The 21,742-nt window shown below is 38.6% G+C and overlaps 1 protein-coding gene across 3 annotated transcripts in view; it reads right to left on the reverse strand.

Annotated features, from left to right (window-relative positions):
- LOC125226826 (sodium/hydrogen exchanger 9B1-like) overlaps positions 1-21,742 on the reverse strand; it is a 47,704-nt gene that overhangs the window by 3,038 nt on the left and 22,924 nt on the right. For all 3 annotated transcript variants that reach the window (XM_048130942.1, XM_048130943.1, XM_048130941.1), the window contains 4 exons: positions 9,615-9,784; positions 6,199-6,407; positions 4,527-4,698; positions 897-1,051 (listed from right to left, as the gene is read on the reverse strand). In XM_048130942.1, the coding sequence (XP_047986899.1) occupies positions 897-1,051; positions 4,527-4,698; positions 6,199-6,407; positions 9,615-9,784 (706 nt within the window). The remainder of the gene's footprint in view (positions 1-896; positions 1,052-4,526; positions 4,699-6,198; positions 6,408-9,614; positions 9,785-21,742) is intronic.

A 21,742-nucleotide genomic window follows, 5' to 3' on the forward strand; every position in this document is an offset into this window, starting at 1 on the left:
CTTCCATATTAGCGTGATAGACGTGATAGTGTTGCGTTTTGTTTACTATGGAGCGTTAACAATTAGCATCTTGTCTACGCCGCTTGAGCGTGTCAGACACACTACTTCGAAGAGTCTGGAAGCTGCAGATGCCTCATGAATTTAAAAATACCGGTTAAACCATTTTATATTCATATCAGACAAACACCGAAGTTTATCGGACTCCATGGATGCTGAAAAGTATGGAAAGCTTCGTGAACTCATAACGAAGTTGAATTCATTTCGTAAAAAAGAACTCTAGCTTATGCGCCGCGTCGGATAACACCCACAAAATGTACTCAATTTGAATTATCCGAAACGCTGTCCAAGTTAGGAATGTTCTTGTCTTGTGCAAGGTACGAATAAAAAGACGTAGATCATATTGTAGAATTTGTAGATAAAGCAAGAATACGTTAATTGTGTAAAAGTTCCACCCACACTAATATTATAAATTTAATGCGAATGTCTGTCTGTCTTACCCTCTTCCTGCTTAAAAATCGTTGCAGCGAATTAAGTACTTGAAATTTGGTACACATCTTATTTGAGTACATATTCTAACCTAACTACAATAAGAATGCAAATAAAGAAATTGAAACCCAGGGTCGGACTTAACCCTTAAATGCATGACCTTGACAAAGATTTATTCAAATTTGAGTTTTGACATTCTGTCAATAGAGTCAAAAGTAGATGATGCATATATACATCACTATGCATTTAAGGGTTAAGTTTTAGGCAGGCTATGATAATGGGATAAAAAATATTTCACTTCTATTCATTATAAGTTATAAGACTTATAAGCATGTAACACAATATTGCCTTTTTATTTCGGGTAGACGAAGTCGCGGGCTAAAGCGTAAAGGTATAAAAGGGAAACGTACCACAAAGAAAGTGCCGGTGTAAGCAAACACGGCTGGCTCACAGGCGGCCCAAAACACCCGGTAGACCGTGGACGCAGGGTTGCTGTTTAGCTTCCACCCGTCGCGCGCCCAGAACTTCGCGGCTGTTGCGTTGCACACCAACACAGCGACTCCAGCTAAAGATTTAGAATAGAATAGATACGTATTTCTATTTTATAAAAAAAATTGTACTGCTTCATTTCATCCTCACCCCAATTTCTCCCGTGGGTTACCCGACCATTCAGACCAGTGACCAAAATTTTAAGTTATTTTAGAATAGGGCCAGATGTACACCAAAAATGTATTACGAGGACATTGTTGGCCACATCACAATTTTGAAGGACCGGTGCATGGAGCGCTGGATAAAATCCTTTCGCGTGCCGTACTCTGCACACCACTGATTTAGAGGGTAAGGTCAACAAAAACCGCGGCCGTACTGGCTTGTCAACCCAGAATGTCAGAGAGACCAATGCCTAAGTCTAAAACATTCGGAGTGCTCAACATGAGACAGTCTTACACACAGGACACGGGCCAACCGCTTCCAGCTTTATTATTATTATTTATTTATTTGTTAGCCTCTTGTGTCCCAATGCTGGGCAAAGGCCTCCCTCTCTCTCTTCTACGCGTTTCGGACAGCTTTATTAAGTAAATATAAATAAATAAAAAAATAAAAATAAAATAAAAATAAAAAGCCTTTTATTTCATGCAAGTTCGTTACAATTTTTGTTAAACATAGGAGAAGAAAAAAAAGTATATATATATATATATATATATATATATATATTATGGTTAGGGAATGCAATCTCGTTCTCGCGAGATCTCTTTTGTACGAGATCTCGGTCATTTTTAGCGAGATTGATCTCGGCCGAAAAATCGACGAGATCTCGCGAGATCAACGAGATTGAACTCAAGCATAAAACGTCTTATTCGAAGCTCGCGAAATGACTAGACATGTTTCGTTCGCAAGTTGTAAGTGATTTATATGAACTATATCATTTAACTGAACTCGCCAACTCGTTAATTCAGTAGAGATTTAGAGATTCAACTCGCTTATTTCGCCCAATAATTTACCTATCTCAGTTCGGAATGACGAATGACAGATTCAGACCGTTTCGAAATAATTCGAAGGGTGTCAGCCAGGGCTTTATTCGCCAATGTAAAGAATCGCAGGCTATATAAAAATAAAAATGTATAGTTATCGAACAAATGTATATAAAATGTAGATAATGTGTATAGATGTAATTACATAAATATGTGCAATAATCTAATATGGTAAAAGTTATGACCTGTAATTTTCATTACCAATAAAGAATGTCTTATGTCTATGCCCATTATGGTATTAATTTAAACTTACAGCTCTGTGTATATAACCATCTATTTTACGAATTTTCGTGCACAGAGTTTTGTTGGATGTCGAGAGAGCAGAAGCCTACAACAACTTTACTACGGCTGTCGTTTGTTAGGCAACCAATAACAATTTCTATTTTACACTCAAAAAATCAAATTATTGTATTATATTTTTTTTTATTTCTTCTTTAAATATTCACACTACTATATATTATATTTTTGAATATGTTATTATTATATTTTAACGACCGGTCTTGCCTAGCCCAGCGGGTAGTGATCCTGACTGCTACGCCGCAGTCTCGGATTCGAATCCCGGTAAGGGCATTTATTTGTGTAATGAACACAGATATTTGTTCCTGAGTCATGAATGTTCTCAGTGTATCTAAGTACTTGTATATTATGTATGCCTTTGTCTGAGTATCCACAACACAAGCTTTGTTGAGCTTATCGTGGGACTCAGTCAATCTGTGTACGAATGTCCTGTAATATTTATTTAATAATATTTATATATATGTTTCTGTTTTTCTTTATATTTTAGTTTCTTATTTAACTGTCGGGTTTAAGAAGCGTATTGTATTGGTAGTCTAATATTTTTATGTAATTTATTAGTAGTCAACTAGTCGTAATGGTCTATTTAATGATGGTAGGGATAACCTTGACTTTTATAATGTAAAATTTTTATCCTTTCATCAATAAAGGCATACGTTGCGGATTTTTTAAGAAGTCTCTACTGTGTGTGTTGGCATGGCAACGAATTCGAATTTGGCACGCTTTTACTCATTCGTGAATATTTTTATTTTATTTTCTTACATGATAATATATACTTCAAAGTTTAATAAAATATACTGCGAGTTGTAAGGTACATAATTTATGTAAAATACATAAAAACATATATGAAAAATAATCAAGATAAGTATTTGTGTCATAATAGCAATCATTCTTATTATTGTTATCCTTATTCATTGCTACATTGTGATTATTTACAAGAATAAACCCACAAACCGGCCAATCTCGCGAGATCTCGAAATTGGCGAGATCTCGCGAGATTGGTTTCATGAATTCCCGAGATCTCGCCAGGGCCCCAATCTCATCGAGATTGAATTCCCTAATTATGGTAAATGTTGTCGTGTTGTGTATCTTAGCCACAGTATAAGGATAAATCAGTAGTTAATCTCCGGCAGCGGCGACGCGGTCGTTACTACTGCGCAAGGTCACGCAGGGTTGTACCTGTGCTACTGTCCTACTCGTAGTAACTGTGTATGGCGCTATGCTAGTACCAACGCTCTTTCTACCTTTTTATCTAATAAAGATTCAAGTACGTGTTTGTTTCTTAAATACTGACGAAATCGTATTTACATAAAATGTTTGAATAGATGTTTGCACAATATTTAAGTAGGTACCAAACTTTCGAGCTAGATAGATCGCAGCATCTACCTAAATGTCGTTACAGATAAATCCTTATTGATTTTAATGTGTCATTCTAGCTTTAAATCTCACTTTTACGCCATTTACGTAAGCAATAATGTACCTAACACTGCAAAAATATAACAACCACTTACTTTTCTGGGTGTCTAGGAATTCTAAAGAACATTCTGACATTTCCGCATTTTGAGAACTGTTCTCCATACACCCATAAGCACTACAGTAACGAAAATATGTCTTCGGTGCTGACGTCATTTTCTCCCGAACTCAACACGTCAACACAGCGCGCGAACGCGGCCCCGACTGTCCAGCCCAATACTTACCAGTTTCGCATGTATTCGGTGCATATGGAGAGTAGTTTTCGACACACCGCGCGGAGTGAAGTTTGTTAGAAGAGTTATTACTGCTTTATACTGTGTCTTAGCTATGTAGATATCTTTGATATACACGAACCCCTCCTCAGGTGAAGGTGAAGGCCTCCTCTAAAGAGCTCCATTTGTCTCTATCCTGCGCTATTCGTGACCAGCAGGGCCCAGCGATTTGTCTTATCTCGTCTTCCCATCTCGTGTGCGGTCTTGCTTTACGACGTTTGCCTTGTGGGCTCTTCGATTTCGTTACCCTGTTAGTCCATCTCTCGTCCTTTAGCCTCGCTACGTGTCCTGCCCACTTCCATTTCTGTGTTTTTGCATATAATAAAGCATCTTTGGCTTTGGTGATTTCTCGGATTTTTGTGTGACGAATTTTGTTTATTTTTTTGGCAGGTAATTATTTTATTTTTAAATATAATTAGCATGTAAGTTTATTTTTGATAATAAGCAAGGAAAACAGGAAATAAGTACACACCAGTTCCAGCCCACCCAAAGCGCACTAGCATGAAGTTGGCGAAGAGTCCACCGACCAGCACGAAGAGCACCCGCAGCTCGGCGACGTAGTAGTCGCGCGAGTGTGGTGCTAGCCCCGCCAGGCTACCCCACGCTGCTCCCAGTATCACGCCCACGAACAGAGTCGATCCGGCCTGAGAAGGAATAACATTGAATTGACGTACTGGCTGGTTAGAGATTTTTTGGCTATATTGGGTTATTTATTTACAGATTTGTACCCTTGGACCTTATTGCAATAAAGCCACATCTGATAAATTTGCCACTTTACTTTAGGAGGAGATGTCAAGACCTTTTTCTTCTCTTTTGTGTAATGTGTGCTATGCCAATACTTATTTCAACTTAATTTTATGTACTTTATGCAAAACTTATACTGTGTAAAATGTGCGTAGGTACCTGTAAAACAAATACTTTGTATTAGACCGTTTTGTTTAATTATCAGATGAAATTTTCCATCCCATATTAATGCAGTGGCAAAGGTCTATAAGGTCTATTACATTATGTTAATTGTTAATTTTTTAAATGTCCATAAATGTGTATATCTCTTGCATGTTATTTATAATTGTTTAGCTCTTAGTCTTTTATTGTATACCGTGTAAGCGTTTTGGTGAAACACTGTTAGCTTATATGTGAGAAATAAATAAATGAAATGAAATGTTTGGTGTCTTGTATAAAGTAATTTTGTATAAAACTGTTAATGAAACGTGTCTAATTTCTATTACTCTTGAGTTTATCTGTCAAGTCAGTGCAGACTTAAAGGTTGTATTTTATTATTTATTATGAGCCTATTGTGTCCCACTGGTTGTAACGTAGGTAAAATCAAGACCTAGTATAAAATAATACTTTCAATTTATTACTTTAATTATTTTCCTGGAATTGCGTTCAACTGCAGAATGGAGACGAGGAAGAATTATTATTCGTAGACCAACCGACACAGTTCGTTTAACGCTGTGGCTTACCGCCTGCAGTTATAAAACGGCTTAAAATAAATAGTGTATCGATTGGATTTGTCTCCGGCAGGGACTGCAGAGATATTTTTGGCTTGCAGGTATTTTGTAAATACCTAAAGAGAAGCATGCGGGAACACAATGATGTGCGACTGTGCGTGTTGCATAAGCGGTATTCATAGTCACATCAAACCAAATGAATCAAGAATGAGCTTGCCAATGTCGGGATTTTTCTTAAGAATACTGAAGCTATGTATAGTAATATGCATGTATCCTTGCAACGCCACCCAAAAGTCCAGCGTGCGTAGCCGAATGCACAAAACGCTCACGAAACGAAACGCTCGTAGATATCTATCTCTATAGCTCTTGCTTATTGGCGCAACAGAGCCAGACTACCTTTCTGCGGCGTTTCGATTTCGTTTCGCGTCGCAGAAATGCCATTCGGCTACGGGGCCAGGAGATAATAATGTCTTGTCGCATATTATTTTCAACGTTTCGTGCTTTATACTCAAAAGAAACTGCACAATCAAAAAACGAAGCAAGATATGCTGCGCATACGTATTCATCAGCATAGTGTAAACTCTCGTATGCTTACAGATGAACCGTGCGTGGGTAAAAAAAAATAACTGTCAAGTTTAGGTAGACACTTTCGCAATGATCTTGACTGACAGTAACAGAGGAGGTAAATACCTTGATATATTTATACAGTTCGGTTTCCCCGGTGAATATAAAGCTAAAGATGAGTCCGTAGACGCCGACGCTTAGCGCTGTGTCGGTGCCGCCCGCGGTGCACACCAGCTGCGCCCAGTTGCGAGCGGACCCGGCGGCGCTGAGTCGCGCCACCCCGGGCATCACCACCGCCCACGACAGCGAACAGTATACTGAGCCGAGCAGGAAACCTAGAATAGTACATAACGATACAAGTGCGGAAAAGAGGAAACACCAAATGGCTGGCGATAAATTAAAACACGTCCGAATGGAGTGTTTTAAATCAACACGAGTTACGAATTTCTTCTACCTACGCACGTCTATTGTATTATATGTAGATAAGACGTTTTTCAGTAAGATGCTGATTTGCGAACGAAATAGTGAGGAATAAAGCACCATATTTGTACTTTTTATTTGTATTAAATCTATAATTACTCCGATTACTCGTATTTTATAAATGCGAAAGTTTGTCTGTCTATCTTTATGTCATTGTGTTAGCTCTTCTACAGCTGGACCGATTTAAGTAGATGACATAGGTACAGGATAGTTTGATTTCCGAGAAAGGGAGGGGATTAACAATATATGATGCTTCTATCTTCTAAGGCTAATAATGACCATAAGTCAACAACAATATCGTATAGCACGTGTTTTTAGATATTTTTTTTTTACAAAAATCTAAACTAAATAAAATAACGAGCTTTATTTAATTGTTGTGAAACATGAAAACGCAATACTACAATATACATGAAAAGTCACTACAGTTTCATGCCGAAATGTACTCTAAAACTGAATGAATCAATTTAACAGTAACACTTTAACAAACATTGAAAAATAAACTGGAAGCTGGAAATTCATTCATTACGCTACTACAATTTGATTGTCTGCATTCAACGGACTATTTGCTAGCGACAGTTTAAAATCCACAACACAAATTGAAGGAATACTTAAATGTAAAAATAATAAACGGAACGTGCATTGAATGCTGTTTCCACTTTGAGGTTTTGTTTGTAAATCGGGCCTGTAATTGAGGCAGGAACGACTGGTATGAGTTAAACGTGTATGCTTCAGGGTTCAGAGATGTTATTCGTAATGCTTAACGAGCGCATCGCTGTCATCCACAACAAATGTAACCTCTGATTACATTTTGTTGTCACTGCCGATAGATATCAAGTTAAACAAGAAGGAACTCACAGTCGGGACCAAATTTCTTGTGAATTAGGTAGCTGAAGTCAGTCCTTAGTACAAAGAGCGAGCGCAAAGCGAGCCTGAATGCCAGCGCTTCTGCCGCCTTCAATAATGCACGTCATGCGGTGAAAATGCATTCAAACGCCTTGCAATACGAGCCCCGCTACAGATTTTATTGAATTGGCTTTGTACCGCACACTACGCTCCCCATTGTGTTCCGCGGCCGTGACAAATTTTATTTTATTACTCTGGGTATATGGAGTGTGACATTCACTAACGATCGCAAATCGGAACTTTATATTGGAAAATTTGCACAGGAGGAATCGTGGTTATAATTATTGCTACATTACATTACCCATACGGTTCATGTAATTTCATATGTACCTATTTACATTGATAGTATGTTCAGTGTATGTTACACTGTTACAGTGTATGTTAACTTTACATATGTATGTTTATTTAAAGAGTTAATTACGGGTTGAACGCGATAAATTAGCATTATTGTACATTTTTTGCCGCGTTTCGGTCACGTAAGACGTAAGATGTGTTTTTGTTTCATATACAGACTATCTAAAGTAGAATTTAATTTTAATATTGTCATTTTTAGGGTTCCGTAGTCAACTAGGAACCCTTATAGTTTCGCCATGTCTGTCTGTCCGTCTGTCCGTCCGTCCGTCCGTCCGTCCGCGGATAATCTCAGTAACCGTTAGCACTAGAAAGCTGAAATTTGGTACCACTATGTATATCAATCACGCCAACAAAGTGCAAAAATAAGAAATGGAAAAAAATGTTTTATTAGGGTACCCCCCCTACATGTAAAGTGGGGGTTGATATTTTTTTTCATTCCAACCCCAACGTGTGATATAGGATAGGTATTTAAAAATGAATAAGGGTTTAATTAGATCGTTTTTTGATAATTTTAATATTTTCGGAAATAATCGCACCTAAAGGAAAAAAAAGTGCGTCCCCCCCTCTAACTTTTGAACCATATGTTTAATAAAAAATATGAAAAAAATCACAAAAGTAGGACTTTATAAAGACTTTCTAGGAAAATTGTTTTGAACTTGATAGGTTCAGTAGTTTTTGACAAAAATACGGAAAACTACGGAACCCTACACTGAGCGTGACCCGACACGCTCTTGGCCGGTTTTTACAGTTAATGTTGTCCATGAACAGGCTACAACTTATCCAATTTGTTCAAAGGTCCATTGGTAGAAAATGTCTTTTAGCTTTGTTGCTATAGGTTATTTTATGTGCAATAAAGATAAGAAATGTAAATATGGAATTGTTTGAGTGTATCTAGTCGATAATAAACTAAAAGAAATATTCTTTATCGTCATGTAATATTACAATGCTCAACAAGTAATACAGGGTATTAAGAATTATTATAGGTTGTAAATACTGTAATATCCCAGAAAATAGAGATATGGTTACATGTCTGCGAGTATTTAACTCTTAATCGGATAGGCAGCTCTGCTGTTCAACACTTAACAAAATTAAATTACACCTCCATAATTTAGTCTAAGTGATGGTGAGAGATATAATGAATTCCCCTTGTCTTATTAAGGGTTAATGGACACAAAATACCTTGAGAAAAGTTAAGCTTACGATAAATCCATGCGAAGTGGAGCAGATAGTGCGAACACACCGTCACCGTAGTCACCTCAGCGATCCATGGGATGCCGCGTGCCTACCCTTTGCCAGTTGCTTCTCGTTTCACCCTAATGAACCTTTCCCAAGGACCACTACTGGGTTTATTAATGGGCACACAATACCTTGAGAAATTACAAACTTACCCCAAATCCCAAATCCACGGGAAGTTAAGCAGGTAGTGTACGCACACCGCTACCGCGGCCACCTCCGCGAGCCACGGGACGCCGCCGAGCGTGGCTACCCTCTGCCAGTTTCTTCTCATGTAGTCCACGTTCCATTTCAGTGAGCCTTTCCCAAGGACCACTACTGGGTATATTTAAAGGGCACACAATACCTTGAGAAAGGCCAAGCTTACCCCAAATCCACGGGAAGTTGAGCAGGTAGTGTGCGCACACTGCTACCGCCGCCACCTCCGCGAGCCACGGGACGCCGCCGAGCGTGGCTACTCTGTGCCGGTTTCTTCTCATATAGTTCACATTCCATTTCAGTGAGCCTTTCCCAAGGACCACTACTGGGTATATTTAAAGGGCACACAATACCTTGAGAAAGGCCAAGCTTACCCCAAATCCACGGGAAGTTGAGCAGGTAGTGTGAGCACACCGCTACCGCCGCCACCTCCGCGAGCCACGGGACGCCGCCGAGCGTGGCTACTCTCTGCCAGTTGCTTCTCATGTAGTCCACGTTCCATCCCAGTGAGCCTTTCCCAAGAACCACTACTGGGTATATTTTCCTGTAGATGTATAATTATATGCAGTTATTTTTTCTAGATAAATTGACTATCAATGTGATTAGAATTTCTGTATGAATTCAAAATAAAGTCTAGACACGATATGTTACGTTATGTCTGGTTTGATAATTAACAGTCATATAAAAATTTGCCACGTCTTCTATTTTTATGAAAAAAAAAAAAAAACAGTGAGTCAATTTACTTAAACCTTATTGTTCAATTCTAAAATGTGCAAGAATGTTAAAACGACAGACTATGCCAAATATAATGCATTATCTACAAGTCAACCATGATCTACAATTTATGTAGAATCTAGATAGAAGATAGAATCTACATCATTGAAAGATTAAGATAGCGCATGGTCAAACAGTTAATTTATTATTTAAAATATCGTCATAAAAGTTTGGGTATCATAAAAGTTTGGGTACAAATGGCGGACCATTACCTTAAGGCATTCTCTACCAGTCAAACATAGGATTAAAGAGGAACTTGTATCATACTTATAATGAAAATAATATGAATATACATGGGTAGTGAGTGCATTATTGATATTGAGAAAACCCATACTTATTTGAAAACCTAGCGACCCACCATACAAAAAATTTGCCAATGGTAATGAATTTGAATCAATGGTACTAGAAAACAGGGCTGAATTTCTTTTGTTTGAAAATCGAACGAATCAAAACAAAAGCAACTCAACTATTTAACGTAGATTCAAATTTCATCATAGGTGTTTTGTCCTAGTATTAGGATATTGAACCCCAGGAGGTCAATAAAAAGTTTGTATTTTTCACTTTTTAGTTTTAACGGTTTGTCATAATTCTACTGACAGCACCCCAACTCCTGATCACTGAATATCTTAATCCTGAACCACCACCCCGCCATTCCTCGACCCTTTAATCAACTTAACCCGATCCCATTACTTCCAACGCCCAACCACTCAACTCCTAACCCAGGTAGCAAACTGACGTCAGCGACGCACAGGTGACGTCACTTATAGGTCATAATAAGGTCGGTCATTTATTCGTCGAGAGAGGACGTTTTAATGACGTCTATTTGGGGTCAATATTAGGACGTACCTTTTAGTCACAAAATTGACGTTTCAATGACGTCTATTTACGGTCACTATTAGGACGTACCTTTTTGGTCACAAATTTGACGTTTTACTGACGTCTGTTTGGGGTCATTATCAGGACGTACCTTTTTGGTCACAAATACGACGTTCTACTGACGTCTAATTGGGGTCACTATCAGGACGTACCTTTTTGGTCACAAATACGACGTTTTACTGACGTCTCTTTGGGGTCACTATCAGGACGTACCATTTTAGTCACAAAGTTGACGTTTTACTGACGTCTATTTGCGGTCACTATCAGGACGTACCATTTTAGTCACAAAGTTGACGTTTCACTAACGTCTAATTGGGGTCACTATCAGGACGTACCTGTTTGGTTAGAAATATGGCGTTTCGCTAACGTCTATTTTGGGTCACTACCAGGACGTACCTTTTTGGTCACAAATACGACGTTCTACTGACGTCTAATTGGGGTCACTATCAGGACGTACCTTTTTGGTCACAAATACGACGTTTTACTGACGTCTATTCGGGGTAACTATCAGGACGTACCTTTTTGGTCACAAATACGACGTTTTACTGACGTCTATTCGGCGGTAACTATCAGGACGTACCTTTTTGGTCACAAATACGACGTTCTACTGACGTCTAATTGGGGTCACTATCAGGACGTACCTTTTTGGTCACAAATACGACGTTTTACTGACGTCTCATTGGGGTCACTATCAGGACGTACCTTTTTGGTCACTAATACGACGTTCTACTGACGTCTAATCGGGGTCACTATCAGGACGTACCTTTTTGGTCACAAATATGACGTTTTACTGACGTCTCTTTGGGGTAACTATCAGGACGTGCCTTTTTGGTCACAAATATGACGTTCTACTGACGTGTAATTGGGGTCACTATTAGGACGTACCTTTTTGGTCACAAATACGACGTTCTACTGACGTCTAATTGGGGTCACTATCAGGACGTACCTTTTTGGTCACAAATACGACGTTTTACTGACGTCTCATTGGGGTCACTATCAGGACGTACCTTTTTGGTCACTAATACGACGTTCTACTGACGTCTAATTGGGGTCACTATCAGGACGTACCTTTTTGGTCACAAATACGACGTTTTACTGACGTCTCATTGGGGTCACTATCAGGACGTACCTTTTTGGTCACTAATACGACGTTCTACTGACGTCTAATCGGGGTCACTATCAGGACGTACCTTTTTGGTCACAAATACGACGTTTTACTGACGTCTCATTGGGGTCACTATCAGGACGTACCTTTTTGGTCACTAATACGACGTTTTACTGACGTCTATTTGCGGTCACTATCAGGACGTACCATTTTAGTCACAAAGTTGACGTTTCACTAACGTCTAATCGGGGTCACTATCAGGACGTTCCTGTTTGGTTAGAAATATGCCGTTTCGCTAACGTCTATTTTGGGTCACTACCAGGACGTACCTTTTTGGTCACAAATACGACGTTTTACTGTCGTCTTTTTGGGGTCACTATCAGGATGTACCGTTTTAGTCACAGAACCGAGAGAAAAGAGAATAGAGATTTGGGGCGGCGGTTAAAAATGGACGTTTTACTGACGTCTCTTTGGGGTCACTATCAGGACGTTCCTGTTTGGTTAGAAATATGGCGTTTCGCTAACGTCTATTTTGGGCCACTACCAGGACGTACCTTTTTGGTCACAAATACGACGTTTTACTGTCGTCTTTTTGGGGTCACTATCAGGATGTACCGTTTTAGTCACAGAACCGAGAGAAAAGAGAAGAGAGATTTGGGCGGCGGTTAAAAATGGACGTTTCACTGACGTCTATTTGGGGTTGCAAATCGACACTATTAACGGTTACAAACCAGCAATTGAGTGGATAGGCAATAGGCATCCTTTATTTTAGGGTGCTAGTACTAGTGTAAGTCAAACATAGTATTATTAGTCCAAGGATATAAAAATTTCATCCCTTAGAAAGCTGAGCGTAGCGAGGTCTGTTACAAAAAACAAAATATATTTTTTTTATTTAATCATCTGATTTTGACAAAAAGTTTGTCAGTTGAAAGAGATTCATTGATGTAACCACAGATGTCATATATACCATAGATCAAGCAAACGTATCTACTTAGCGTGTCAAATGAACTCAGTGAAATCCACTGAGTTGTCCGTCTTTACTCGCAGCTTGCAGCTTTCGGGCGTCAATTTTTGTAAGTTGAAGTCAACCAAAACATAAAAAATGCCTCGTTACGTGATATTCAATTGCAACAACACAAAAATTATGAACAATCAAGAGCCTGAGACATATTTAAAATTACAGGCAAGAATCAACTTCAGTACAAAATTTGACACGCTCGGCCCCTATACAAATATATGAATTTGTTTCTTCTATCTAAATTAAGTTCTGTGGATGTAACGCATCGATCTAAACTACCGGAAGTTTAAATCGATGATGTAACGTAAAAAAAATAGAAGAAAAAATCTCACAAAAAAAAGAAAAAAATTAAAAAATATATAAACAAAATAAGCCAAATTTGGCAACTTGTATCTTAAAAACTACTGATCTGATTTCGATTCGGTTTTTAGTTTATAATCATGAATTTATTTGTCTTTAATATTAAAAACTTACTTCTCGACATTGTACATTATTTCTACCGTTATTTGCAGTTATTCAGTGTGATACGAAAATATAAAATAAAACTATGGAAACTCATTAAATCGCGTATAATGAATTTAGAATACATCCCGACGTTTCGAACTCTTTACAGCGTTCGGATCGTGGTCAACGGGTGACTGAATAAAAATTACAATGTGCAAAAGGTACCCACATACAAGAAATATTAACGAACCATGACCACAAATAATATAGATTTCTAAGGCACTGGTCCCACCGCGAGCTAGTATAAAGCTGTGAGCTATCGGCTATAAAAACGAACAAAAGATAATCACTCCCGTGCAAATAAAAGAGACACGGCGATGTTTATAGTTACTCGCCCAGCGGTGAGCTATTAAAATCGCCGTGTTTCTTTTATTTGCACGGGGGTGCTTATCTTTTGTTCGTTTTTATAGTCGATAGCTCATAGCTTACTAGCTCGCGGTGGGACCAGTGCCTAAGGCAGGTTCACACACTATTAATAAAGCTAGTTATACAATATTCAAAAAATTACCATTACTATGTTAAAAAATAATTAACCAATTAATCTACACAAAATTGACAAAGAACAAACTGCAAATGTCCAACACCATACAACACAAATGCCTCACAGCCTTCGTCGTGCTTGTTCCATTATCAGATGTACAACTGGATCCCAAGCCGGTGGTAAAGCAAAGCCATCTTCTCTATTAAAGTTTGGATATTTCTGGGTATATATCGCTTCTCCTTAGCAAGAACCAGAGGCTTGTCAAACTTTATAGCATGATTGACTTTATCCATGACATGTTCAGAGACTGCAGACCTTTGCCGATGGTGCTTGACATCCGCTATGTATTCCTTCACCCGTGTGGAAATACTTCGTTTCGTCTGTCCCACATATGACAGGCCGCACTCACAGTCTAGCCTGTACACTCCCGCATTTTATAGAGGAGTTTGACATTTCACAGGCCTCAGGAATTGGGACATCTTCTTCATAGGCTTGAAATAAGTTTTAATAGAAGCCCGTTTCAAGATGTGGCTGACCCTATCCATGACCCCTCTAACAAAAGGCAGAATAGCAGGGCGGCGCCCGACTGTAGGGATCTTCAAGCGGGCCTTCTGCTTGACACGCGGTATCTTGAGCTCGTTCGCCAACAGCGCCTGCCTGGCATGTCGAAGCTCCGCGGCCAAATGCTGGTCGTCACATATCCTTTGGGCTCTCTGAAACAAAGATTTGCCTACAGTAGCTAGTTGACTGGGATGGTGGTGGGATTTGCCATTTAAGTACCTATCAGTATGAGTAGGTTTTCTATACACAGTGCGATCTAAGCTATTATCAGGATTCATCAAAATGAGAACATCCAAGAAGGGAAGAGAACAGTCTTTTTCCAACTCCATAGTAAATTGTATTTTACTATGGATAAAATTTAAATGGTCTAAGAAAGTTGAAACATTACTTTTAGGAAGTATAGTAAAAGTGTCATCTACGTATCTTTTAAATATCTTCGGCTGGACGGCAGCCAATGAGAGCGCTCTCTCCTTGAAATCCTCCATGAAGATGTCGGCGACTACTGGAGACACCGGAGACCCCATTGCCACGCCGTCCACTTGAAGGTAGAATTCACCGTTCCATAGGAAGTAGCCCGATGTGAGGCAATGTTCCAACAACTTGGCATGGTTCTCAGACATGTTCTGCTCTCTAAACCTCTTCTTGACAATTTCAATGCAGTCTCTTTTACCGGTAGATTCGTAAATAGCGACTGAACATCAAAACTGACCATAATTTCATTCATCAGTTAATGTGAGATCTCTAATTTCACTGATGAAATGGTAAGAATCCTTTATATGAGTGCTGGTGCCACCTCGCAATGGTGAAAGGACTCCCGCTAGGTGCTGAGCTAATTTATACGTGGGAGCATCGATCTGACTCACTACTGGACGTAGCAGAGCATTCGGCTTGTGTATTTTTGGCAACCCATACAACTTCTAGGCACCGGGCAATCAGGAACTAAACTTGCAACATTCAGATTGAGGCTGTCCGAGTACTCACTAATTAGATCTTTAGTGGTTTTCAGGATCTTCGTAGTTGGGTCCCTCTTTACATGTTTGTATGTTGATGTATCCGCCAAAAGATTCATTATCTTCTCGTTGTAATCTGAAGTACAACGGCCGCATTACCCTTGTCAGCTCGAAGAACAGTTATGTCCGGATCCTCACCCAATTTTTTTAAAGCGACAAATTCATCCCTAGGTAAATTTGTTCTTGGGGGCTTCGCTCTCCGTAACAAAGACGAGACATCCTGGCGTATAGCCTCTAACTCTTCCTTGCCTACATTGTTCTTCACCAGACAATCTTCCACACTGACGATAATGTCCTCATAAGGGATCTTCCGCGGCGCAACCACGTAATTGAGACCTTTTTCCAGAACCGAAAACTCACACGCAGTGAGTTGTTTATCTCACGGAAGTATAACTAAGTTTATCTGATAAATTGACAACTGATCGATTTGACACTGACAGCGCCATTCCGTTTACGCTATGTTTACGCTCTGAGGCAATCCGTCATCGCTGCGTTTCGTTCACGATTTTAACTTGTCAAACTTGGTAACTTGTCTCTGCTTGCATTGTTCGAATTTGAGATACGTTTTGTCAAAATCGGACGATACAATAAAAATATATATTTTTTTTCATTTTCATAAAACACCTCGCTACGCTCGGCTTCCTAAGGGATGAAATTTCGATATCCTCGGAAAAAATCGTTTACTTTGATGTCTACTATCACCATGCAAAGCGGCTTGCTTCCATCTCAAAGTGCAGCTTTTTTTTTCATAACTAGTATGACTATATTCTCTCTGTCTAAATTTGAAATGAGACAGACCTTTGATAAAACTATAGTTAGTTATCTTATACTTTTCCTTTACTCAGACTAATTCACTATCATAGTGAATAGGGATTGCAAATCCGCTTATATGTTGGGAAATCCGGATTTTCGGATTATTTGTAGGAAAAATCCAGATTCCGGATTAAATCCGGATTTTTAAGGTTTTTTAGTTAACACCAAAAATAAAGCAAAATTCAATAGTTTAAGAAGTAAACAGTATTTTTAAACATTAGTAAACACACAACAGTACGTATATGCGTGTTTTGCTACGCAAATTTCAAACAAAAAATGAATTATTTCATTAAACTTATATTGACTGGGGTATAGATAGACCGTGACGTGGTTAGGTGGTTACCTTTATATTCTTTTGTGGAGCTTCTGAACAGTTCCTCGGTCCATATATAATACTTAAGTCTAGTGAAACTAAGCGTGAATCATAACTCTCATTATTTTCAATCAAAACAAAACATTTTCCTCTTTTTTAGGGTTCCGTAGTCAACTCAGTAACCGTTAGCACTAGAAAGCTGAAATTTAGTACCAATATGTATATCAATCACGCCAAAAAAGTGCAAAAATAAAAAATGTTTTATTAGGGTACCCCCCCTACATGTAAAGTGGGGACTGATATTTTTTTTCATTCCAACCCCAACGTGTGATATATTGCTGGATAGGTATTTAAAAATGAATAAGGGTTTAAGATCGTTTTTGATAATATTAATATTTTCGGAAATAATCGCTCTTAAAGGAAAAAAAAGTGCGTCCCCCTCCCCTCTAACTTTTGAACCATATGTTTAAAAAATATGACAAAAATCACAAAAGTAGAACTTTATAAAGACTTTCTAGGAAATTTATTTTGAACTTGATAGGTTCAGTAGTTTTTGAGAAAAATACGGAAAACTACGGAACCCTACACTGAGCGTGGCCCGACACGCTCTTGGCCGGCTTTTACTGATTATATAAGCTACGTACGTGGGCAGTTAATCATTGTATTAACGAGGTAAAGTTTTTTTTTTTACATTCAGGATTATATACATCCAGTAAACAACGAAATCATAAAAATATTAGCGCGTCAAGTGTAGAGTCAATTCTACGTTCTTAGGCACAGCATTACAACAGAACCAGGAAAATATTGATTTAAGTGGTTAAGAGCGCAAATAATAACATAGTCACTAACGTAGGTATTATAAATAAAATTAAATTCCAATCCGACCACAGACCACTTCGTGCTACCTTAAAATTCCACTTCAAGTTACACCGCAAACATATATTTTCAGTGCGCAGCAAAAAACTAGACAGAGCAACACTAACAGCCAACTACGACCAGTACAACCTTGAACTTCAAAACCAATTTGACATATTGAATTTAGACGACACCGATACTGAGACCCAATATGACAATATTCTGAAAGTGGTTCATGCAACACAGAGAAAAATTAAAACCACCACTAAAAATAAACGCACCATATTATCAAAGGACACCAAAAACTTAATATAACAACGTACTAATCTAGAAATAGGCTCCGCAGAATATCGAATGACAGACAGAAAAGTTAAACGCAGCATCCGAACCGACATCCGAAACTACAATACAGATTTAGTTACAGCAGCAATAGTAAACAACAGGTCACTTAGAGCAGCAAAAAATGGGATAACAAAAGGAAAATTGTGGATAACTAATTTAAAAGACGAACACGGCAAGAAATGCGGCGATAGAAACCAGATAATGAATATATGCACCAAGTTTTACTCTTCCTTATACTCAGACCCACTTAACGCACACAACACCCCGGAACTCTTCTGCGGCGAAACTATCTCTCCCATAACAACTGAGGAAGTGGCCAAAGCCTTGTCTACAATGAAATTCGACAAAAGCCCTGGAGTTGACGCTATCACCACAGAAGCACTAATTTTCGGGAAAACAAGTCTATTACTTCCTCTTTCAAAATTGTTTAACACCATAGTATAAATACAGGACAAATACCTCAAAAACTGCTTCATTCAAATATTATACTTTTGCACAAGAAAGGGGATAAAGCCGACATAGGAAACTATCGGCCAATCAGTCTTGTATCCCACATACACGGTGTTTCCGGTATCACTCAAAACCTCAGACACCCCAACTGATTTTTATTTTTTTAAACTCATCTAGAGTATTCATCTTTTAATCTGATCGTTACTTTTTTTTTAATTGAATTTTTAATTTTCTGTACAGCTCTACTTGACTTTTAGCTCTACACTCAATAAAATAATTGCTAACTACCATAATAAACCATAAGTCTATTTATTTGTGTACGTTACTGCAACGACATAAGGTTTACCAATAGACAGCTAAGATGTCACTGTAAAACACTTTAAAGCTTTGTCACAGTAAACTTCAAATTGGACAGGTAATCGCAGTAAGCAAATAAACTCAATATTCAAAATGACAAGGTTGGAATTAGGTACGAGTTCAATTTGTTATGACTTATGATAAACATTAAGATTAAACTGACAAACAACGTCAAACTAGTAGCGGAAAAAATAATCGTCCAAGTAACCGGCCAGTATTAATACCCCTAAATACTGAAAAAAGGTAAACAACCTCTAGCAATGCGATATACACAATGTTGTATTACGAGTACAATAGAATGGGCACGTAAAAAATAACTAATAATACTAATTTAAATAAAAATATTACCCCCATCAAGATATAGCTCAATCGATTCTACTCTCGATTCTGAACAAAGTGTTTTCAGGTTTTTAGTGTTAAGTGAAACACGGTGTATAAAAAAATATATATTAAAATTATAGAGCGTCGCATTGCCGGGCAACTCGATCAACACCAACCGCCCAATCAAGCTGGCTTTCGTCCAGGGTTCTCCACCACCGATCACCTCCACACAATCAACCAGGTCATAGAAAATTCTACGGAATTCAAACTCCCCTTATACCATCAAAGCATTTGATAGCATCACACATTCCGCCATAGTAACCGCACTTCAAAACCAAAATATCCACCCCAGATACATTAGCTTAATTCAAAACATATACAGGAATAGTACAGCGAACATAAAACTTCAGTACTTAGGCCCGTCGTTTCCTATACAGCGAGGTGTCAAACAGGGTGATCCGCTATCTCCAAAATTATTCACCAGCACCCTTGAAGAAGTTTTTTCAAATCCTGGCGGTTTCCTGGGAGAATAGAGGAATAGTCGTCGGAGACAAGAGGTTATCAAACCTTCGCTTCGCTGACGACATTGTCCTCTTTGCTTCCTCGGAATCCGAACTGCAAGAAATTCTCCAAGATCTGAGTAACGCAAGCTTTCAGGTTGGACTTCGAATGAATCGTGCAAAGACACAAGTTATGACCAACAGCAAGAAACGTAGGGTCGAGGTAGATGGGCAGAATATACAATATGTCGACGAGTATATTTACTTGGGCCAGCTAGTCTCTTTCAGCAACAGGCAAGACAAAGAAGTCGAACGCCGTGTCGATAACGCTTGGAAGAGCTACTGGTCCATGAAGGAGCTTATGAAGGGAAACCTTCCACTGTCACTCAAGCGAAAACTCGTCGACATGTGTATTCTGCCTGTCCTAACCTACAGCGCCCAAACATGGTCACTCACAGAGATTCAGAAGTTCAAACTGAAGGTTTGCCAACGCGCTATAGAGCGCAGCATTCTAGGTGTCAAAAGGACCGATCGAGTCCTAAACACTACGCTGCGCTCCAAAACTCGCATTGCTGATGTTGGCAAAAAAACCGCCAGGCTTAAATGGGACTGGGCCGGCCACGTCTATCGCATGCATCCGGATAGGTGGGCTAACATAGCCACCAAGTGGATGCCGATGAAGAAGTGAGGGCCGGGCAGGCCCAGGCAAAGATGGCGAAACGATCTGTACGCCTTTCTGAAGAACTGGCCGGAGGAAACAGAGAACAGGGAGTCATGGAGAGCCAGGGGAGAGGTCTTTGCCCAGCAGTGAGACACTCATATAGGCTAACAAAAAAAAAAAAGCGCGGAATTGAATTACGACTTTCACTCAGTTTTAAACTAAATCAGGACTTAAACGAGTAACACTAACACATCGTGTATATTTAGCCTGTCGTTTCCAACGTGACAATTTCTCGTATTTTGCCGTTATTTTACTATTGAGACGTCATTTTTGCACAATCTATCTATATTGCCGTAATTAACAATACGCATTGAATAATCGTACATTGTGTATTAAGATTGAGGGCGGAAAGTGAAGCCTTCAGCCTCCCGTGATATACACAACATCACACTCGCGAAGTAATAACCAAATTTTAAACTATTGTATTGAAATATCTACGCTGACATTTTGAACATTCGTCCGCCATCTTGTAATTTTTGACAGGTCATGGAAGGTCCCACCCTGGTATTCACTTTACCGCCCCAAGGGCGGTAAAATAGTTCATTAAGTATCAGTATGTAATAACAGAATAACACCGTTTTCGAGAGAGTGTGATGAAAAGCATATTATAAAATATGTTTTACGACAGTAATAGTGTTTCCGAATATGAAGGCAGCAAGCAATTTAGTATTCATTTATCTTATAAACATGCCAATTTAGTCAAATTTCTACATTAACATTGGACAACTTTTGTTGAGGTCGCAGTTCAAACTTAGCCTAATCGACTTTGACAGCATAATTATAGTATGTATTGAAGTGCATCAGTTCTAACATAGAACCAACTTTGATGACAGTGTTGTTATGTGGTTATGATTGTAATTCTACTTAATATAATTCATTAACAATAGGATGTTTGGTTCGTCTACTAATAATATAAGCATTTATTGCAAACCATGGTATACAAAGTGGTTTACATAAGTATAGATACCAGGAATCACATTACACCCTGTATTTATGGACATTTTTCGTATACTATTTAAACTTAAATTTGCCTGCACTCTCAAGACATCTGATGACGTGTAAACGGATGTTTTTTTTATTTACAGTTGCTTATACATTGGATTCCACGTACATAAACACTTGTCTTAGAATAAATTTAAAAGTGGAAAATGTCTGCCTTGGGTGAGACTTGAACTCACATTTTCCACTTTTAAATTTATTCTAAGCTTAGTGGCATCGATTGCAGACGTTTCTGCTAGTCAGAAGTTAAAAATAAACACTTGTGTCCTTTATTTCGGTTGAAATTGCGACGTTAAAGTAAAAATCCGAAAATCCGGATTTCGGTTTTAAAATCCGGATTTAGAAACGGATCGCAAAATCAGCGGATTATCCGGATTTTCGGACTCCGGATAAATAGATGGTCAAACAAATCTTGTCGCGAAGGTATAATTATTATCCCTTCGCGCCTACATTTTTCAAATTTTCCGCCTTTTTTCGTTTCTTGATATCAATTTGTCAATCA

Source organism: Leguminivora glycinivorella, chromosome 6 (genome assembly GCF_023078275.1).
Source record: "Leguminivora glycinivorella isolate SPB_JAAS2020 chromosome 6, LegGlyc_1.1, whole genome shotgun sequence".
Taxonomy (NCBI): domain Eukaryota; kingdom Metazoa; phylum Arthropoda; class Insecta; order Lepidoptera; family Tortricidae; genus Leguminivora; species Leguminivora glycinivorella.